The sequence below is a fragment of the Pseudomassariella vexata genome (assembly GCF_002105095.1).
Source record: "Pseudomassariella vexata strain CBS 129021 chromosome Unknown BCR38scaffold_2, whole genome shotgun sequence".
Classification (NCBI taxonomy): domain Eukaryota; kingdom Fungi; phylum Ascomycota; class Sordariomycetes; order Amphisphaeriales; family Pseudomassariaceae; genus Pseudomassariella; species Pseudomassariella vexata.
In genome coordinates, this window is record NW_024467957.1 from 3447729 (window position 1) to 3467186 (window position 19458).

A 19458-nucleotide genomic window follows, 5' to 3' on the forward strand; every position below is an offset into this window, starting at 1 on the left:
GACGATTGTGGGAGACGTGTGCATTTCGCCGGTGTTTCCAATAAGACAGAATACTACTCCGGGCTATTATTGGTTGCTCCCTCCCAGACTGCTGGATGTCGTCTGAGCTTCACAGGTTGACAAGCAACGGGTTTTGCTTGGCCTCAGCCACATAGATACAGTGGGGAACCCATATAAAGTGGGTACTTAAAGCCGTTCGTGCCCCACAACAACCCCTTGATATTACCAATGTGGATGGGTATACTCTCCCTATTATAGGGGGCGCAGTGGTGGCCACGGAAGCATCCACGCGTTTCGGACGGATTATCCTTGTAGAGAGCATCTACGTATAGACTCCTGCATCCTTTATTGATGCGTAATCTGTGCACGCAAGTTCACGCAAGATTGGATGATCTGATAGCTCGGGCGAATGCCAATAGATGAAAGGCATAGCCGATGACAAGATGCACGATACATCGTGTGAATAATACGGGCTGCCGCGACGTTCCAATGTAGATAATCGAGCAAGACAACAGAATACCCATTCTACTTTAGTTTGACACACATGTATAAAACGGTAGCAGATAATCTCAACCGATTGAGTTATAGGCATTGAAACTGATACTACCTAATTGCCCCACTTGAATGTGCAACCTGGGGGTTGACTACCTTGCCATCTTTGGCCTACAAACGAGGCTAAGCCAACTAAGCATGCGTGTTTCCATCGAAAAGACCGTTTCTAAATATGGTCTGTGGCAGGCTCTGGGGCTCAGGAAGAGCCGCATCATGACTCGTGGCCATAGATCATATCCACCCCGGCCGACCACAGGTCTAGACTACGTGTATCAGGTGGTTTTGTCACCAATACCGAAGCTTTCTATAGCCCGCGGACCACGCAAACAGGAACAGGGTTGCCTGTGGAGGAGAAAGGGCTAAGCATTTGTTTCGTCCGATTCTAGTTCGGACGCCGAAAGGCTGAGTCGTGTTGGGACATGGATTCGACGAGCCCTCTACGGCTACCGGCATCGTCCTGGTGTTGACGAAGTTTTATAAAAACATCGTCACTTGCCGTGTTATCGCAACTTTTTTTTTCCTCATCACATCCCAAACACAGTCATCAATTCACTCTTTCCTGACCAGGTGATTTAACTTGGGGTTTGACTTGGTCGTATCAGCTACACTCGTTTTAGCTTCGCCCATCACACATTCCTTTTTTACCAGCAACCATCTTTCTTCAAGATGTTGTCCTTTAACCCCAAATCACTCGCTTTGCTTTCCGCAACCTTACTCCCTTCTGTATTAGCCTCTCCCTTCTTTGCGGACTTATACCCCCGCGCTGCCTGCGACGGCAACACAGCCTCTACTAGATCAGAATGGTGCGATTACTCCATTGATACCGACTACATGACCGTAGTGCCCGACACTGGCGTAACAAGGGAATACTGGCTCGAACTCACTGATGTCACGGTGGCTCCCGATGGCGTCTCCCGGTCTGCCATGGCCGTCAACGGGTCCATTCCCGGCCCCACTCTGTTCGCTGACTGGGGTGACACCGTCGTCGTCCATGTCATCAACTCCTTGACGACTTCCCAGAATGGTACCAGCATCCACTTCCACGGCATTCGCCAGAACTATACTTCCGACCAAGATGGTGTTGTCTCCATCACTCAGTGCCCGACCGCTCCCGGCTCCACCCTGACTTACACCTGGAAGGCCATGCAGTACGGTTCCACCTGGTACCACTCCCACTTTGCTCTGCAGGCGTGGCAGGGCATCTTCGGTGGAATCATCATCAACGGTCCCGCTACGGCCAACTACGACGAGGACAAGGGCATGCTGTTCCTCAACGACTGGGATTACTCTACCGTCGACGAGCTCTATGCCGAGGCCGAGGCGAGCGGCCCCCCGACCCTCGACACTGGTCTTATCAACGGCACCAATATCGGGGACACCGGCGGCTACCGCTTCAACACCTCATTCGTTTCCGGCACCTCGTACCGCATGAGACTCGTCAACGCCGCCGTCGACACGCACTTCAAGTTCTCCATTGACAACCACACCATGCAAGTCATCGCCTCGGACTTGGTTCCCATTACTCCCTACAACACCACCGTTCTGGACATTGGAATGGGTAAGCCCCCCCTCGAGTATCCCGTGGTCCAGTTTACGCTGCGGCCCACTTGTCATGATCACACCAACTAACACCGTGCCAGGCCAACGTTACGACATCATCATTACGGCCGACCAAGCCGACGTAGCCTCCAACTTCTGGATGCGCGCCATCCCCCAGTCATCCTGCTCTGAGAATGACAACTCGGACGACATCCGCGGCATCATCTACTACGACACCATCGGCACGCCTGAGACCAGCGCCTACGACTACACCGACTCGTGCGATGACGAAACCGCCAACATCTCGCCCTACATCGCCAAGACGGTCGGTGACTTCTTCAACAGCACCTCTGAGACCGCCGCCGTCTCCAGCAATGAAGAGGGTCTCTTCAGGTGGACCCTCAACAGCACCACCATGCTGGTCTCCTGGGAGGACCCGACTCTGGAACAGGTCGTCGCCGGCAACACCACGTACGACACCTCGGACGCCGTGCTCACGCTCCCCGAAGCCAACGTGTGGATGTACCTCGTTATCGAGACCACCCTCGGTGTGCCCCACCCGATCCATCTCCACGGTCACGACTTCTGGATCCTGGCCCAGGGCACTGGAACCTACAGCAGCTCCGTCACTCTTAACAAGGACAACCCGCCTCGTCGTGACACTGCCATGCTCCCTTCCAGCGGATATCTCGTCATGGCCTTTGAGACCGACAACCCAGGTGTAAGTTGACACTCATTCAGACTTTCCTTTTGTGACATTTATGCTAATTCTCGCGCTTAGGTCTGGCTTATGCACTGCCACATCGGCTGGCACACATCTGAGGGCTTTGCTCTGCAGTTTGTCGAGCGATACGACGAGATTGTCTCTACGGTTGATGAGACTCGATTGACCGACAACTGTGATGCCTGGGAAACGTTTGCTGAGTCCGCCGAAATTGAGCAGGAGGACTCTGGCGTATAAACGTGTGCTCGAGCATTACTGTTTTTTCTCTTTGAGTCGATGATACCACAGTGACGACAACCTCGATGACAATGGTATAGACATGTATACACGATGGGCGCTCCATTGGTCATGGCTGGCATGGCGGGATGGATGATTTCCTTGAGTTTATGGAGGGTTGGAAACGGGATAGGGCATAGCGACTTTGATTTGGAATAGACATTTCAAGATTTTCATTACCAAACAAACTCTTACATGGACCGACATATTGTGAAGTTATTAAAGACGAAGTATCTGCTTGGGACACGTGACCTTTATAGCACTCTTGGTAACTCTATTTAAGGCTTCTAACCCGGCCACCTATATTTTGAAGTTCTCTTTAATGCTTTTATTTACTGGAATGGAACCTACACCACCTACACCAGAAGAAATAGACCTGCCAAGGACTGATAACCTATCTCCATCAAACCCCCAGATCACGGAGAAGCCAACGCACATAATCCCTCTTGTTCGCATCCCAAATAGGAAACAGAGACACCGGGGCTGAAACATCGGCTGGATAACCCCGAAAAACAGTCAATGAAATAAACGGCACATTGAGCCCCCTAGACGGAAAAACCAGGCCACGCCGCGCTATCCCATGTTATTGTACCACTGTCACACTCCGTTGCGCCGTTTATTTATTTGGTCACCAACTTTCCGTCTCCCGCGCCGTGGGGTACATGTCGTGATGGCCGCCTCCCAAGACGTGCTTGGCTTCGGTCCAATCACAGTGCGTGGATTGAAGCCGCATCCTGGTCCATAGTCGATCAATGTCATCATGCAAGTGGGTTAATACTCGATCTGGGGGATCGATTAAAGTTGTCGGTAGTGCCAGTTTGCGTAAAGTCTAAGTCCTACTCTATCTCGTGCTTAGCTGTAATGTGTTTGCGTAGTGTTCCACTGCATTTCTCAGTGTACGATTCGTTGCGCGATTGAGATAGGGACTCTTTTCGACGATGGCGGACTCGGGGAAGATAGAGATCATCAATGACGATCCGACTGACAGCCCCGTCTTGTCTGACAACGAGGCGGCGGCTGGTAGTGGTGCCGGTGGGAAGTTTAACGAGAAAGCCCTGCTGAGGAAACTCGATGCGCGACTGTTACCTGCGGTCGGAGTTCTGTATCTTCTGTCATTTTTGGATCGAAGCAATGGTATGGTTACCGCTTAGGTTGAATTGTGTAAGATATGGACTGACATTGAGTTTCATCAGTTGGGAATGCTCGTATCGAGGGAATGCTGAACGATTTGCACATGAGTAAGTGAACTCTTAAACCAGGACAACTATTTTTTCATTTCGCCAATCACCCAGCTTCTAGCTGGAAACCAGTATCTGACCGGCTTGAAGCTATATTTCATCGGTTATGTGCTGTTCGAAGTGAGTCGTCTCTCAACCTGGTCCCTAATGACCACACCTGACACCCGCGCAGATACCATGCAACATTATTCTGAAAAGAACCAGCCCACGCATCTGGCTCCCCACCTTGACCATCGCCTGGGGAATTGTGGCGACTCTTCTGGGCGTGGTGCAGAACATGACGGGTTTCTTCGTCGCCAGATTCTGCCTGGGCGTGACGGAGTCTGGCTTGTTTCCGGGAGTAGTGTACTACTTTAGCATGTGGTACAAGAGAAAAGAGCGCCAGTATCGGGTTTCGCTCTTCTTTAGCGCTGCTTCCTTGGCTGGTGTCTTTGGTGGAATCCTGGCTTATGTAGGCGTCCCTGAACAACTTGGGAAACTTCAAGACGACAAGCTGACTTTGCGACTTAGGGGATTGGAAATATGAAGGGCGTGGTGTGGGAGAATGGATGGCGATGGATCTTCATTCTGGTCAGCCAGTCCGATTGACATGAACTTGTGATTAAAGACTGATCCTCGTATCTATAGGAGGGTATTCTGACAGTACTTGTGGCCATCGCGGCATACTGGTTCATCCATAACTACCCCAAAACAGCCAAGTTCCTCAGCGATGAAGAGCGGCAGTTCATCCAAGAGAGACTCGCAGCAGACAGCGATGCCACCAACGAAGAGCACTTCAACTGGGGCGCCGTCAGAGAGGCTCTCCAAGATCCCGCTTGCTGGCTGTACGGGCTGGGCTTCCACACCATGAGTTTGCCACTGTATACTCTGTCGCTATTCCTGGTACGTGAAAGATCCCCTCAACCCCATCCCCCGAAAGCCCCGAAAGCCATTGCTAATATCCACCCAGCCAACCATCATAACCAACCTAGGCTACACGGCTGCCAAAGCCCAACTCCTCACCATCCCCCCCTACGCCTTCGCCTTCGTCACCACCCTCAGCATCGCCATTCTCTCAGAACGTACCGGCCAACGCGGCCTCTTCATCGGAATCTCCGCGCTCTTCGCATCCATCGGCTACGCCATCCTCCTCGGCAACACCAACCCCGTCGCGCGCCCCGGCGTTTCTTATCTCGGGACCTTCTTCGCCGCCGGCGGGATATACCCCGCGACCGCGCTCGTGCTCTCGTGGCCCGCTATCAATGTCTCCGGACAGACGAAGAGGGCTATTGCAAATGCAATGCAGATCAGTACAGGCAATTTGGGGGCGGTGTTGGGGACACAGCTCTATCGCGCTACGGACGGGCCGAGGTTTGTTGTCGGCCATGCGATGGCATTGGCATATTTGTTGGCGAATGTTGTTGTGGTTACAGTGTTGGGTTTGAGGTTGCGGGCGGAGAATAGGAGAAGGGATGAGGTTTCTGAGGAGATTAAGGATGTAGGGCAAGTTGTGGACTGGAAGGGGGATTCGGATGTCAGGTGGCGGTTTGAGTACTAAGCAGTTGTTACTGAATTGGTGCGTCACGGCGAGGAAGAGACGCTTCTTTGCGTAACTTAATTATGAGGGGATCCTACCTAATTAACTGGCGATTCGTGTGCGGAACGGGTAGTAGATAGACTATCACCTGTCCAAGCTCCACTTTATGACATCGAGGAATATACCTAGTATTTACCTAAAACTCGCTATCAATAATCTAGCTAGTATTCATTCGCATCAAACCGGCTTCCCATCATTGATCAACGCAGTCATCGTCTCATTCCTTACGATCGAATCCCCTACTGCCGGCACAGCCTCGACCACCAAGTCCGCCACCATCCTTCCAAACACAACCTCCCCCCACGGGTTTAGATGCGTCTGGTCCTTCCTATCATCGCCATAATTATATACCTGTGCCGCTGTATTGCCAATGGCATTGACGTATTTGAGACTGGCGGCATTGAGGTCGACGATAGTGGAGCCGGTCTGTTCGGCCGCGGCGATGGCCGCGAGCCGCTGGTCATGTAGAGAGTCTGTGGCGTTGTGGTCTTGGCCGCTAGGGAAGACGCGCCGGGTGAGGGAAGAGACCAGGAGCTGGGGTTCAGGGTGAGTATGGAAATGATGCAATGTTATCTGAGATCGAGGGTGAACGTACAGGTTTCGCACCCAGCCCTTTGACCTCGTTGGCAAAGTTGACGAGGTTCTGTTGGAATTGGGCGAGGGAGATTCCGCTGGCTTCTTTTTGGTCATTGTGGCCGAACTAATCATGAATAATGGAACATTATCAGCCGACATTCCAAATTTTGAGTGTGCTTACAAGTTAGATCTTATATACCCCAAATTGTCCGCAGTTGTCAGACACCACATGAACCACCCAGCTAATAGTTGTACTTATCAATATAAATAGAAGACTCACACTAATAGTCACATAACAGTCAAACTCATCCACATTATCCTTGACATGCGTCATGACGTTCTTCCAGTACCCACCGGCGACGAAAGAATTGGTAGTCGCGCCACTCTTGCCGATATTGACGCCCCAGGCTGGGCTCTTCAAGGTTGTTAGGAATCCATTGCCCCAGCCGCCATTGATGGCAGTGGTGGAGTCGCCCGCGAGGAAGAAGGCTGGAGGTTTGGCTGCTGCTGCTGCGCTTTGGGCAGTTGGTATGGCTGTGACGGCACTCAGGGTAGAGAGGGTTAAAGTGAGAAGATGATAGAGATACATAATGACTTGGAGAAAATCGTGTATCAGGTGTTTGAAAAGTCCGAGGTGGAAAGTGTCAAGATCTGGAATGTGTCAATAGATCTCACTTCGCTCTGTCTAGCCATATCCCATGCTTTTATAGGTAGCGAAGAGCAGTATACTTAGACCCTCCGTTTCAAATCAGGTACACTGCGAAATGATGTGCAGATACTGAGAATAGCAAAGTTCTCGTGGTATAATCACCCGAGCACGCCTTGGCTGTATTTGCTAGTGTGACAGATCCGGTTCAATGGGTATTTTGACCCAGCTTCCCCGCAACTCGGGTGTAACCCTATACACGAGCTTCGGATTCGGCAGGGGCTTCTGAACGTTAGTCTAGAAGGGAGTAATTGAGTATTCGATGTTGTGTTCTTCCAAAGTTGCTCAGGTAGAAAGGCCGAGAATATATCTTCTCAAAGAGGGAAAGGAAAAGGAGATACATGCCTCGCCCACACTTCCTACGAACCAAAAAGGAAAAGAAATTAAATAAGAAAAAAGAATTGGGAGAACGGGCAGATGAATATAGACCTTAAACCATGAGAATTTTGTATTTTCATGTTATGAAACCAACAAAGAGCTCCTATTCTCTCCACAATGGCCGCATGGTGTGTTCTGGGCCATCCGATTGTGAAGTCTCTTCCTTACTGCGAGGACAGTTGCGTTCCGCTAGAACAGTGATTGAGAGAAGCATATTCATAATAGACCAGAAGGGTAGCCCAAAGCTAGCTTTATTATCTTTTATTTATCCCCTATGCAATCATACCCGCTCCGACATAACAACCTCCTCCTTCTTCTCCTCATCCCCATCAGATCCCAGCCCCGCCGCTGTAACAGCCGTCACCTCCTTCACCCTCATAATATGGCGTCCGTGCCTGATCCAGTGAAACACTACATAACCCATCACATGGGTGAATCCAATGAGCGGCACCATGTACGAAATTCTCGTCCCCGCATGGTCCGCCACTGCACCTTGGATAGGCGTGAACACCGCCCCTCCTGAAACGCCCATAACCAAAATACCAGCGCCGCGACGGGTGTGTTTCCCTAGATTGGCCGTACCCATCGTGAAGAGAGTCGAGTACATAGGCGCCTCGAAGAAGAAGATGGTGATTAAAACAGCGACGGCGGGGGTTCCTCTGCCGGTGCACACGTACGCATTGAGGGCGATGCAGATGGCGGTGTAGATAATCATGATGAAATCGGCCTGGAAGACAGTCGCGAGGGCAGTGCCGACGAAGCGGCCGACGGTGAAACAAATCAGGGCGTACGAGAGCATGTTGGATCCTTGGGTAGACGTAAACCCGCCGTTCTCTGTGGCGTAGTTAATGAAGAACGCGGCGATGGTGACTTGCGCCCCGACATAGTTGAATTGCGCGATGAACGCAAAGATCATGTTATACTGCTTGTACAGTGGCCCCGCGCCGATCTCCTCGCCGAACTGGTCCAGAGCCGGGTTATCGGCCATGGTTTGGCCACTGAGGACCTCCTCTGAGACCTCGGGCAGCTTGGCAAAGAAGAAGAGCACCGCGACGGCGGCACCCGCGCACGCCACGGCCAAGTAGACGAACTGTACGCTATTGAGACTGTTTGCGTTCTCGCCCTTGAAGAAGAACTCGGCGGCGATAAGAGGACCGATGAAGGATGCGACACCGTTCCAACTCTGGCAGAACTGCAGACGGGCGGACGCCGTGGCCGGGTCGCCGATGACGACGGCGTACGAGTTTGCGGCTGTCTCAAGGGTGGCGAGTCCGCAGGCGATGACGAGGGTGCAGGCGCAGAAGCCGCCGAAGGCCGCGCGGCGGTTCTCGAAGGTGGTGAAGTGGGCGGTGGGCCAGAACATGATGGCCCCGAGGGAGTAGAGCGTCAAGCCCATGAGGATGGTGAATTTGTAGCCCTTGCGTTTCATGACCTCGGCTGCGATGGGCGAGAAGAGGAGGTAACCGCCGCCGAAGTAGACGACTTGTAGGCCGGTGGATTCGAGCTTGCTGATGCCGAGCACTGTTTGAAAGTGCTTGTTGAGGACATCGAGGAGACCGTAACTGAAGCCCCAGAGGAAGAACAGGGAGATGACCAAGGACAGGGGGAATATGAGGGCTCGGCCGGTCAGAAAGCCACCTGCTACGGGGCCGGCTGCAATGGGGACGCCTCCAGCCATTGCCAAAAGGGGAAGTAGGATGAGGGGGAAGGACAAGGTAAGGTGATCCAAGGATGGATCCGTTGGCAAGTGAATCACAGCTTGAATTGACGGCTTGAATTATGTGAATATCAAAAAGAGGCTTCAATCCACGGGGAGCGAGTGCACCTTATACCCCTCTTCTTGGTCATTGCAGAGTATGGGGCGTCGCATCCAGCTGACCTGGGAATCTCCACGTTGGTATTGCACCTTGTCAACGAACTAATTCCCTTCTCCACGGTGCACCCTGCCAATGAAGGGCGTTGTCCACCATTGTGATCTCAAGTACTATGGTATCATGGGTAAGTTTTCTATTGCGTGTTTGTACCGTGCCCCACTTAGGCACGCGCCAACTCTTCGCTACCTGGCTTGAAGGGACCTTCATAGCTGTCTGAATATGGTTAAGAGAAAACGTTGTAGTAGTGTGAATTTCGGCTTTCGATTTACCACCGTCGAAATATAGGGTTCGAATTCGTTGGCGATCCGCTTCTGTAAGGTGTTTAGTCCCCATTGTAGTTGCTGAATACGCGATAATTAGGACGCGTTAACAGCAAGTTGGAATCAGAGGTGGAAGTACCTTTTCGTTACCATGAGTAGGCTAGGCAAGAATCAGTATAGCGTTACCTTGACAGTGGTCCACTGTTACTTGTCAAGGGGGTGAAAACTTTGGCCTGATACCGCCTTGACGGTATGAACCATGGCATTTGGCTGCTGGCGCAGATTCCCTTGTCCCCACATCAGACCAATGACGGAGTACCGTTGCTGGGTTTAGTAGCGTTCCGGGATTTAAGTTGACATCGCATTGGATGTCAGTCTTGAAGATGGACAGGGCAAGGTGGTCGAGAAGACTCCGATGCGAAGGGTAGATCTGCAGGTAGAAGACATTAGGATGCTGGCGCTGAGCCATTCACCGTTACCTAGCCAAGTCCGTCCAGGGGCAGAAACGGCCCAGGGAGCGGCCAGTTCGCGGAGTTCCTTGAGGGCGATTTGATATCGGCTAGCGCCTCACCCGCGGGGTCCCCAGATTGAGGAGTACGAATATATTGATGTGGAGGTGTCCAATGAGACGCGAGGTTTCGTGGCAGGGTGTGTGAGATAGGACTGAAAGAGGCGCTAGAAGAGAGCTAGCAAAACTTGCTCCATGCTTTTGAGGCATTACACAAGCTGTGCAACGCATGTGCACTTGCGGCTCAAATCGCCGAACGGGGACAGCTCCGACGAACGCGAAACATGATGGTTCAACCTTTCGTATCTCGTCTTACGATCGTGGTTCAAGTTGATAGTTGATAGTTGTCATGCTGAATCTAGTTGCGAATCGACGTTTCAAGAGCAGAGTCTCCAGTACTGACGTGTCCCGCAATGATTCTGATCAAGTTGGTAGTAAAAATAATGACATTAAGATAAGATTGTGTTCACTATCGAGCACGACGTCGTGTCAACCCCAGGTCCTGGTCAAGCAAGATCAACCTACTATATAATTTGTGTGCATGATTCATTAGCGCAATGCCAACTCGGCCTTGGTACGGAGTAGCGCCTACAATAACTCCGAGAACAGATGATCGGTTGACGTTGCAACTGGTCGAGCCGTTGAAGGCATAGCGATTGGCGGGCTCCAGGTATTTCGGATGGTGACGTTAAGAGAAACTTCTTCCCCTATACCCCAACAAACTGTAGAGCGACTGATGACCACCCCAATTTCCACCCCAACTTTGGTGCCCCAGACTCTTGCAGACTCCAGAGCTCGATAGTGCGAAATAGGCCGCTTGCGACCAAGCAATGAGTCCAGACTTGGGATGGACCCACCGTCACATCGCATGAGGTGAACTGGGAAATCTGAGGGGATTGGCGCGAACCCAGATCGTGAAGTCTTCGTGAAATGTTGTCCGGTGCCTCTCTGTTTGGCTCATAATGTTTGGAGGTCTGCTTTTATCGAATTCTAGTTTCGCATGTCGCAGCTTACAGCTCAAGGACTAGGTGAAGATAAAGAGCTGTATACAAACCTCCACAGAAGTTCGTTTGCGCGATAGAACTGCAACATTGACAGCTCATTTTATTGATTGATTATTTATTGTAGAAGAGGTAAACACTCAGACCACACTGGGCGCCTGGTCGCGACGTTCTGTCACAAGATCACGTGACAATATCGTGACACTCAGTCTCGGAGGCAGGTGGGCCGGAAGTAGCCGGGGCATATTTGAGCCTGTAGTTTCAGAAACTTTGCGAGCGGGGAAGAGCCAGAGGCCTTACGTAGATGCTAGATGACGGACGCGTGTAATGTGTCGGTGAAGAAGCAATCTGGGTTGGAATCGCCTCACCATGTCCTGCGTCTAATGAACCAATTGTCCGCATCCATGTGACGCAAATTTGATGGTCATTTGATTGCCCCATGGCCAAGGACTCGCGCGGCTGCAAGTGCTCCATCTATGGCAGAACTTGTGACAAACCCCGGTTCCGGCTCCGGCTCCGACATCAAGCGGGATAGGGACCGAGAAAGGGAACGCGACGATGAACGTTTAGCCGCTTGCTTTTCGTGCAAAAGGTCGAAGTTGAAGTGCGTGAGGACGAATGGGTCGGCCACTTGCAATCGTTGTCGGCAGAGGCGGATCGACTGTGCTGCTCCTGCATATCACGTGGGGCGGCACAAAGGGGTGAAAAAGTGAGTATGCAGCTCCAGTGTTTCCTCCTCCAAGTAACTTATAAAAGTGCATAGTAAACACTCTGGACTCGAAAAGGCTGTGTACCAGATCGAACAGGCGCTGAAGCGGGGGCCGGGTCCCGATCAGGTCCAGAATCTGGAGCAAGCCTCGGAGCTGCGGTTTTTACTGGAAAGGAGTCGAGAGCTGCTAGGAAGCTCTTCTGGTGCGAACCAGGGCATTTCGGGCGAGTACTCGGCGTCGAGCAATGGCGAAAAGGACCAGAGGTCCTCACCACATCGGACCGAGACGTCGCTGCACACTCCTCGATCACAGTCTGGCGGCCCCCATATTGAGGACTCCCCGGCGCACAAGATCGAAAGCGACCAGCTGAATCTAGATGATGCGGAGAATCCACTACAGTTACTGGCGCGCACGTCTGAGCTGCTGTCGTCAATATCACGGCAAGCCTCTGGACCTGGGGCTAGCAGGTTTGCCTCGAAGCCCACCGCGGCTGTCAGGGGCTTTGGTCTTTCGGGTGAGCATGATCACGACATCCAGAGCTTCTTTGGCCGATTCCAACCACGATTGGATATTGGAGCGGAGTTGGATCCCATTGAACTTGGTCTTATGTCTCTTGCCGAGGCCGAGTCGTTGTTCTCATAGTACGACGTCCTTTCTGATTCGTGGAATTCTACATTCCACTCACTGATCTGGCTGACCGACTTTAGTTTTTACGATAAACTTGCGCACACGCGCTGGGGGATAGACCCCGTGATACACACCGTTGGATTCGTACGGGGTCGGTCCGCGTTCCTGCTTACATCCATAGCAGCCGCGTCGGCATTATTCTCGCCCTCTATGGAGTCTCTTCACAAGCGGCTCTCCATTCATCGGCAGAAACTGGCCAGCCTGGTCATGGCGAACCGGTATAAGTCGGTTGAGATTATCCTCGCTTTCATGGTAAATATCCCTTGGATCTCAGCGGGAGAGCATTGGGCCGACGATGAGACGTCGACATACATCTCCATGGCTTTGACCATCGCATTGGACCTATCCCTAAACAAGATCATTCTGCCGTTATATCCAGATGCCCGGACACCGAGGGATAGCGTGGCGAGTTCCGACTGCATATCCGCTACCAAGGCCCTCGGCATTGATGGTTTGGGGCATGTTGATCCCAACTCCTTGGCGGGCAAAAGGTTTGTGAGGAGGAGGGAACGGACATGGTTGTCACTATTTGTTCTCGAAAGGGGGTGAGTGATTATATGCAATACTCCAATGCTTATTCTCTAATCCTGGTGCAGCATCTGCTTAGCGCGTGGAAGAGACAATGTTCTCCCAATGTCGCCACTTATTACGACCTGTGATCAGTGGCACTTGTCGGATTTAGCAGACCGGTGGGATGGATCCATTGTGTCGGTCGTTGTTTTACGGAGAGATCTGGTGAGTGCCCCATCGTCGTGAAGCCAACGTGCGACTAACAAGGGCATGACAGGCCAACCTCATTGCCAGAGTACGAGCAATATGTGACGCATACGTAGACACCAAGGACGGCGACTCGATTATCGTGGACAGGTGAGCTTCAATTATCTATGTTGAAAGCACTGAACTAATTGTTTGCATAGGTTAAAGGGGGAGATCACACATTTCTTTGACAGATGGTACCAGACCTGGCCACTCCAAATAGGAGATCGAGAGCGTAAGCGTCCTCGCCCCAACTGTTGCAGCTCCGACTATCCACTAACACTAACCCAGAACTCTCCTTACCTCCTTACGTCGAGATCCTCGCCTCCCATACCCGCCTGTCCATGTACAGTAGCGTCGTAAACCACACCACGGCGCCCATGTCAGCGCGTCACTTCTTCCGCGCAGCAGGCCTCTCTTCAGCCCTCAACGTGCTCCGCGTCGCCGTTCAAGGCGAGGGCCAGCTGAAGACCATGCCCAACAATACGGCCATCATGATCTCATTCGCAGCCTGCTTCGCGCTGAGGGTCAGCACTGTCGCTGATGGCCGGGGATCCAGTCTTGCCCCGAGTATCCGCACCCTCATTCTCGAGACGACTGACGTGCTCGACCGTATTGGCGAGACCCCGGTCCAGAGGAAAGGCTTATCGTGCTTGTTCGCCCGGCAGCTGAGGGAGATACTCAAGCTCGCTACTCGTGGACAAATGGAGCAGCCGGCAAGTAGGGACCCGCATGCTTATCCTCATCCGCATGTTCATGACCATAATCAGGCCCAGGGGCAGGTTCATGGGAGAGTGGCGGGATACCCGGCGCACATGCATGCGCATAGTCATGTTGCACAGAACCCGGTGGCGGTAGATATGCCACAATCAAGCGTGCCGCCAGATTACCTGCTGTTCTCGACCATGTCGAACGACCAGCTCGATGAGGCCATCAATAACACAGACGTGGGTCTCGAGGCCCTATGGGAGGATTTTCAATTCCAGAATGGAACGGATTTGGATTGGATGGACTGGTCCACATTTGCATAGAGTATATCGGCGTTCTGGGTGGGAAAGAACGCATCGTCACCCTTATCTAGGTATGCTTTTTTTGTTGGAGTAACCTTGTTCTGCATTGTGATACAATTATGATCTGAGAATCTTCGCGTCTACCTGTTCAATGACAAAACCGACGCGCCAGATTATGCGTGCTGATTTCAAATGGGAGGCAATGCAAATACTTTGTCTCCCCTTTTTCTAAGGCAAGATAGCGAAAATGTCACCCAACATTGACACTATCCACTATTCACCATTCAACAGCCTTGGTACGGGACGTTTCTTCAACATTCAACATGCACCATGCAACCTGCAACAACGGGCGTCTATCTTCCCCCGCCCAACAACCGATTACTTCCTTCTCTATCCAGTTAGAAATGCCACTTGGTTATGTCCTTCTTTATCCAGTCAATCCTGCCGCCTATCACTTCTCTCAACCAGACTTTTAAGAGCCCCCAATCAACTTGGTCATTTTTCTTGTCCCGATCCTTGAAAAACACCACCGGCCAAGCCAGCCATACTCCAACCCAGCCAATGGTTCATACTTGTCAGCTATTTCCCCGCGTTACCAGTCAAAGACATATCAAGGGTGCTACTCCCTGATCAAACGCAGCCCAAGCTTTCGAGGTCTCATTTCCCCCCGCATCCTCCCCCCTTCCCTCATTACCCACCTCTAGCTCCCCCGATTTATTCGAAGTTTCATCTATCTTGCCCATTTATCTTGCTCTATCCAATCTAACACAGTTCCACAAGCCCCAAAAGCCCACAAAACAAGCATCACCAAGACCTGCGCCGAGCTTTTCTGTTGCGTCCGTCAGACCGTTACGTCCATCGAACCAATTCTCTGGAAACCACATATCTTGGATTATCCTTGGACACTCAATTCAATTCGAGTTGATTTGATTTGATTGTTCAGAATTGCCGAAACGTGAACGTCGCGACCATGGCTACCCAACACAGCCGCCGTCAGAACAGTGGCGATGGCAAAGCCGTCGCCGAGGAGCTCGAGAAAAATGATTTGGAGGCCGGGCAGTTTGCGGCGGATGATGCGCATTTGACGAGGAGGATTTTGTGGAAGTTGGATACTAGGTACTAGCATTTCTGAGAGTCATGATCACTTTAAAAGTCGAAAGCTTGAGGAAAAGCGGTGAAATGAATGATGATTATGGCTGACTGTCTGAGGTGTATCACAGAATCCTCCCCGTGCTGGCAGTGCTGTTTCTCTGCTCATTTCTCGATCGGACGAATGTGGGAAATGCAAGATTGTTAGTACTCTCCTTGTTCTATCCTATCCTTACCCAAGAAAAAAGTTCAGTATGCTGATACCAAATGAATCACAGATACGGACTCGAAGACGACCTAGGCATGACGGATCATCAATATGATATTGGTCTGGCCGTGTTTTACGCGACTTATATTTGCAGGTCAGACCCATCCATTCGAATACCCAGGAACCTCACTTCTGGTCGCATCATGGAACTGACAATGATATTCATCATACAGCGAAATCCCCAGCAATCTCGTCCTCAAAAAGATCAGCCCACAGATCTGGCTCCCTTTCTTGACCTTCTGCTGGGGCATCGTGGCAATGAGCCTGGGCTTCGTCCAGAACTTCGGCGGCTTTGTCGGGGTGAGGGCTATCTTGGGTATGACGGAGGGTGGGCTGTTACCTGGAATGGTATATAACTCCTTACCAACACCTTTAAGCCACTCAAGAGCAAGGCGACAGCTGACCATACGGGACTTGCCAGATCCTCTACTTATCCGGCATCTACAAGCGAGGCGAACTCGCACTGAGAATCGGACTGTTCTACACTGCTGCATCGCTCTCTGGTGCTTTTGGAGGTTTGCCAAAACCAGTCTTACAATTGACTAAGTAACTGCTGACATCGACAAGGTCTCCTCGCCCGCGGAATTGCTGAGATTGGGACTCGGGGCGGGTTATCTAGCTGGCGGTGGATTTTCGTGATTGAAGGCTTGCTGGTACGTTGCTGGCTCAATCTCAGCCACCCCTGATATGAAAGTGAACACTCACTAACACGGTCCCCTAGACTGCCATTGTCGGCCTCATAACCTACTTCATCCTCCCCAACGGACTTGCCTCGGCTCGGTTCCTTACACCAGAGGAGCGTTCATTCGCCATTTCGCGGATCCACGGTGTTGCACACGGAGATGGCACGCATAGCAAGTACGTTTACTCTAGGCACGAGAAGATATTTTGAACCAGAAACTGATGCAGTTACAGGGAGCAAGCCGAGAAATTCACTTGGTCCGAAGTCATCCGCGGTGTGGCCAACCTGCAAGTCTGGCTGACAGCCAGTGCCTACTTCGCTATTCTCTCTGGCCTATATTCCTTCGGTCTCTTTGTAAGTCTCCTTCCAGTCACAGCATACAGCGAATCATTCCCCGGCTGACATACCTCCAGCTCCCCACCATCATAGCCGCCCTAGGCTACACGGCCAACGAGTCCCAACTCTGGTCCGTAATCCCCTATGCCGCCGCGGCAGTAATAACCGTCTTCATCGCCTTGATATCCGACCGCACCCGCTCCCGGGGCATCGTCATGCTGTGCACGCTCCCCATCGCCATCATCGGGTACGCGGGCATCGCCAACGTGACGTCCCCCCGCGTCAAGTATGGCATGACCTTCCTCATGGCTACGGGGCTGTATAGTTCCGTGCCGCCTGTGCTGGGATGGTTGAGCAACAATTCTGCGGCGCATTATAAAAGGGCTACCACTAGTGCGCTGCAGCTGGCTATTGCGAATTGTGGCGGGTTCGTGACGGTTTTTGTTTATCCAAATAGGCAGAAGCCGCAGTTTCATGAGGGCCATACGATTATTTTGAGTTTGTTAGTTGCTGCGTGGTTTTTGTGAGTCTTCTTTTCCCCTTCTACTTGTTCTGTCCAGGAGAGCAGGGTCTCGGTTGCTGTGGGCATTTACTAACTGGTGGTCGAATAGGACTCTGGCCAATGTTCTCTACTGCTGGAAGATTAACCGCGACAAGGCTAATGGCAAGTACGACAAGTGGATTGGCTCGGGCGATGACCGCGATCCGTCTTTCAAGATGGTTCTGTGAGCGGGTGCTGCGGTTTGACTCGGATTCTATGACCTTTTGCACTTCCTTGGGTTCACTCCAAGGTTCACTCCCAGGCAAGGAATAACGGATAGCTTCTAGAGTGCAGGTAGATTGCCCCATCGGATTTGTTTTGAGGTGAAGTGAGGTGGGCTTCCAGTTTAACCAGGTCATAGAATCTGGTGGCGCAAGATCGCTGACATTATCAACACTTTGATTAGAATTTGGCCACTGGTATTGGCAGAGGGGTCTTGCAAGCCATGATCACGCCGTTCAAGCTTGAAGACAGCTGCGGGTTGATGAGGATAACACGATACCCTGATACCTGAATCTGGTATCAAATTGATAGATATCTGCTGTTTTCCAACAACCGCAGACCCCATTTACGTCGTTCATGCCCACTATGTCATGCTATGTCTCGAGGTGAAGTAGTTAGTGGCTGTACTGTTTGAGGTCATTTTATACTCGTCAACGGCAGCAGACTGAGGGAGGAAAAAAGAAGGTTAAAATAGAAAAGAGTTGAAACCGGTCGGCCATTTCAGACAGGCGAAACCCAACCTACCCGTGCCACACCCCACTTATTTCGGATTCGCTTGAGCGCACCAACCTAAGTTGGTGCTCACCACCAACTTGGCCAGTTTTTCGATACTTTCAACTTCAACCTATCCTATCTTCATCAATTCATTAGCTTTTTCCAATCGCAATGGACTCACAGCTACAGGAAGCCGTCCTCTACATGCAAGAGCATCCTCAAGCCAAAATTGCCAAGATTGCGCGAGAAAGCGGCGTAAAACGCGAGACCCTCCGATACCACGTCAAGCAAGCTGGAAAGACTAAGAACCACGGAGGACTCAACAATCTTGCGGTTCGCGTAGAATTCGTTACCGACGCTGCAAATACGATATTACGTGAGAGAGTCAAGGTTCTACCAAATCAGCCACCACCAATAGTCGGATCAAACTGGACTACACGTTTCCTCAAGCGCCATAGCTACTTCCACGCTTCCCAGCGGAAGCTCCATTCAAACCGCCAGACTGCTGAAAACCTCGACACTATACGAGAGTATTTTATACGGCTTGAGAGAGTCCTCTGGGAAGAAGGAATCGATCCCTCTGATCTCTGAAATATGGACGAGATTGGCTTCCGGATTGGTGTTGGTAAGGATCAACTTATCATCACTAAGCGCAAGAGGGCCCATTACTTCGGCCTACCAGAAAATAGAGAGACAGCGACAGCTATTGAAGCTATCTCTGCTGCTGGCGACGTAATACCAGCTTTCCTCATACTCACGGGGACTATCCACTCGGCTCAGTGGTACGCGCAAGACCTTCATTTGGGATGGATGTACCAATATAACCAAGCTAGAGTTCCTCTCAATTATCGAAAATGTACGCAAAAAGACCTTCAAAGCGAGTACTATCCAGTCAGCCTTCAAGAAAACCGGTATATATCCATTTTACCCTCATCCAATACTACAAGAGATTGAAGAACGTATACCAAAGACGCCATCACCACCACCAGCCCCTTCATCTTCGTCATATGAAGGCACACCTACTACTTTTCGACAAATTAATAAAGTAGCTAGCAAGATTACGAACTGTCTTACTGATCCAGAGCTGGGTATTAGTCCAGATCTAGCCTATCGACTTAGTCGCTTTGTTAAAGGGTCCCTCGTTAATGCGACCGAGCTTATACAGACTAAGCGCGATCTTAACCGTACAAAGTACGCCGAACGTATATAAAAACAACGGCGCGCTACGAAGAACTATCATCTTCAATCTGGTGGAGTTTTATCCGTTGCAGAAGGTAGAGAGATGGTGAAGAGGAAGGTTGAAGATGAGGTAGCTAAAGCACAGAGAGTTCTCGCCAAGTATCATGAAGGACTACGTAGAGTAGCCAAAAAGAGCTTTTCTGATGCCGCAAAAGAAGCTAGAAGACGTCGATTGACAGGCCAATTACAGCCTACAGATGTCTTCGAGACAGGCC

General features: G+C 51.3%; 6 protein-coding genes across 6 annotated transcripts; 4 read left to right on the forward strand and 2 right to left on the reverse strand.

The window, feature by feature from the left end:
• Positions 1–1084: 1084 nt before the first annotated feature.
• On the forward strand, positions 1085–3266 carry BCR38DRAFT_385426 (Cupredoxin). The gene is made up of 3 exons (XM_040857471.1): positions 1085–2110; positions 2193–2812; positions 2873–3266. The coding sequence occupies exons 1-3, from the start codon at positions 1219–1221 to the stop codon at positions 3050–3052; spliced, it is 1692 nt and encodes a 563-aa protein (XP_040720400.1). The 5' UTR covers positions 1085–1218; the 3' UTR covers positions 3053–3266.
• A 681-nt stretch (positions 3267–3947) lies between these two features.
• BCR38DRAFT_362288 (major facilitator superfamily domain-containing protein) lies at positions 3948–6023 on the forward strand. Its single transcript, XM_040857181.1, has 7 exons — positions 3948–4225; positions 4285–4329; positions 4391–4449; positions 4502–4780; positions 4840–4899; positions 4957–5211; positions 5279–6023. Exons 1-7 carry the CDS (start codon positions 4030–4032, stop codon positions 5864–5866), a joined length of 1482 nt encoding a protein of 493 aa, XP_040720401.1. The 5' UTR covers positions 3948–4029; the 3' UTR covers positions 5867–6023.
• Positions 6024–6082: 59 nt separating this feature from the next.
• On the reverse strand, positions 6083–7070 carry BCR38DRAFT_333092 (SGNH hydrolase-type esterase domain-containing protein; the record flags this gene model as incomplete). Its single annotated transcript, XM_040855193.1, has 3 exons — positions 6083–6439; positions 6501–6605; positions 6762–7070. The coding sequence occupies 3 exons, from the start codon at positions 7068–7070 to the stop codon at positions 6083–6085; spliced, it is 771 nt and encodes a 256-aa protein (XP_040720402.1).
• Positions 7071–7803: 733 nt separating this feature from the next.
• Positions 7804–8565, reverse strand: BCR38DRAFT_422155 (uncharacterized protein). The gene has a single exon (XM_040859491.1). The coding sequence runs from the start codon at positions 8551–8553 to the stop codon at positions 7846–7848; it is 708 nt and encodes a 235-aa protein (XP_040720403.1). The 5' UTR covers positions 8554–8565; the 3' UTR covers positions 7804–7845.
• Positions 8566–11360: 2795 nt separating this feature from the next.
• Positions 11361–14505, forward strand: BCR38DRAFT_107084 (uncharacterized protein). The gene is made up of 7 exons (XM_040853341.1): positions 11361–11917; positions 11972–12559; positions 12626–13150; positions 13202–13340; positions 13393–13472; positions 13523–13596; positions 13653–14505. Exons 1-7 carry the CDS (start codon positions 11685–11687, stop codon positions 14390–14392), a joined length of 2379 nt encoding a protein of 792 aa, XP_040720404.1. The 5' UTR covers positions 11361–11684; the 3' UTR covers positions 14393–14505.
• An 836-nt stretch (positions 14506–15341) lies between these two features.
• Positions 15342–17475, forward strand: BCR38DRAFT_334125 (putative MFS transporter; the record flags this gene model as incomplete). The annotated part of the gene is made up of 10 exons (XM_040855288.1): positions 15342–15487; positions 15592–15663; positions 15739–15822; positions 15902–16076; positions 16150–16243; positions 16296–16381; positions 16450–16586; positions 16638–16764; positions 16824–17269; positions 17358–17475. The coding sequence occupies 10 exons, from the start codon at positions 15342–15344 to the stop codon at positions 17473–17475; spliced, it is 1485 nt and encodes a 494-aa protein (XP_040720405.1).
• Between the last annotated feature and the right edge of the window lie 1983 nt (positions 17476–19458).

Coding starts and splice junctions, on each gene's coding strand:
- BCR38DRAFT_385426 (XM_040857471.1), top strand. CDS start 1,219: ATGTTGTCCTTTAACCCCAAATCACTCGCTTTGCTTTCCGCAACCTTA. Junction 2,111..2,192: donor CGTTCTGGACATTGGAATGG/GTAAGCCCCCCC, acceptor ACACCGTGCCAG/GCCAACGTTACGACATCATC. Junction 2,813..2,872: donor TTGAGACCGACAACCCAGGT/GTAAGTTGACAC, acceptor TCTCGCGCTTAG/GTCTGGCTTATGCACTGCCA.
- BCR38DRAFT_362288 (XM_040857181.1), top strand. CDS start 4,030: ATGGCGGACTCGGGGAAGATAGAGATCATCAATGACGATCCGACTGAC. Junction 4,226..4,284: donor ATTTTTGGATCGAAGCAATG/GTATGGTTACCG, acceptor GAGTTTCATCAG/TTGGGAATGCTCGTATCGAG. Junction 4,900..4,956: donor GGCGATGGATCTTCATTCTG/GTCAGCCAGTCC, acceptor TCGTATCTATAG/GAGGGTATTCTGACAGTACT.
- BCR38DRAFT_422155 (XM_040859491.1), bottom strand. CDS start 8,553: ATGGCCGATAACCCGGCTCTGGACCAGTTCGGCGAGGAGATCGGCGCG.
- BCR38DRAFT_107084 (XM_040853341.1), top strand. CDS start 11,685: ATGGCAGAACTTGTGACAAACCCCGGTTCCGGCTCCGGCTCCGACATC. Junction 13,341..13,392: donor TTGTTTTACGGAGAGATCTG/GTGAGTGCCCCA, acceptor AGGGCATGACAG/GCCAACCTCATTGCCAGAGT. Junction 13,473..13,522: donor GACTCGATTATCGTGGACAG/GTGAGCTTCAAT, acceptor TTGTTTGCATAG/GTTAAAGGGGGAGATCACAC.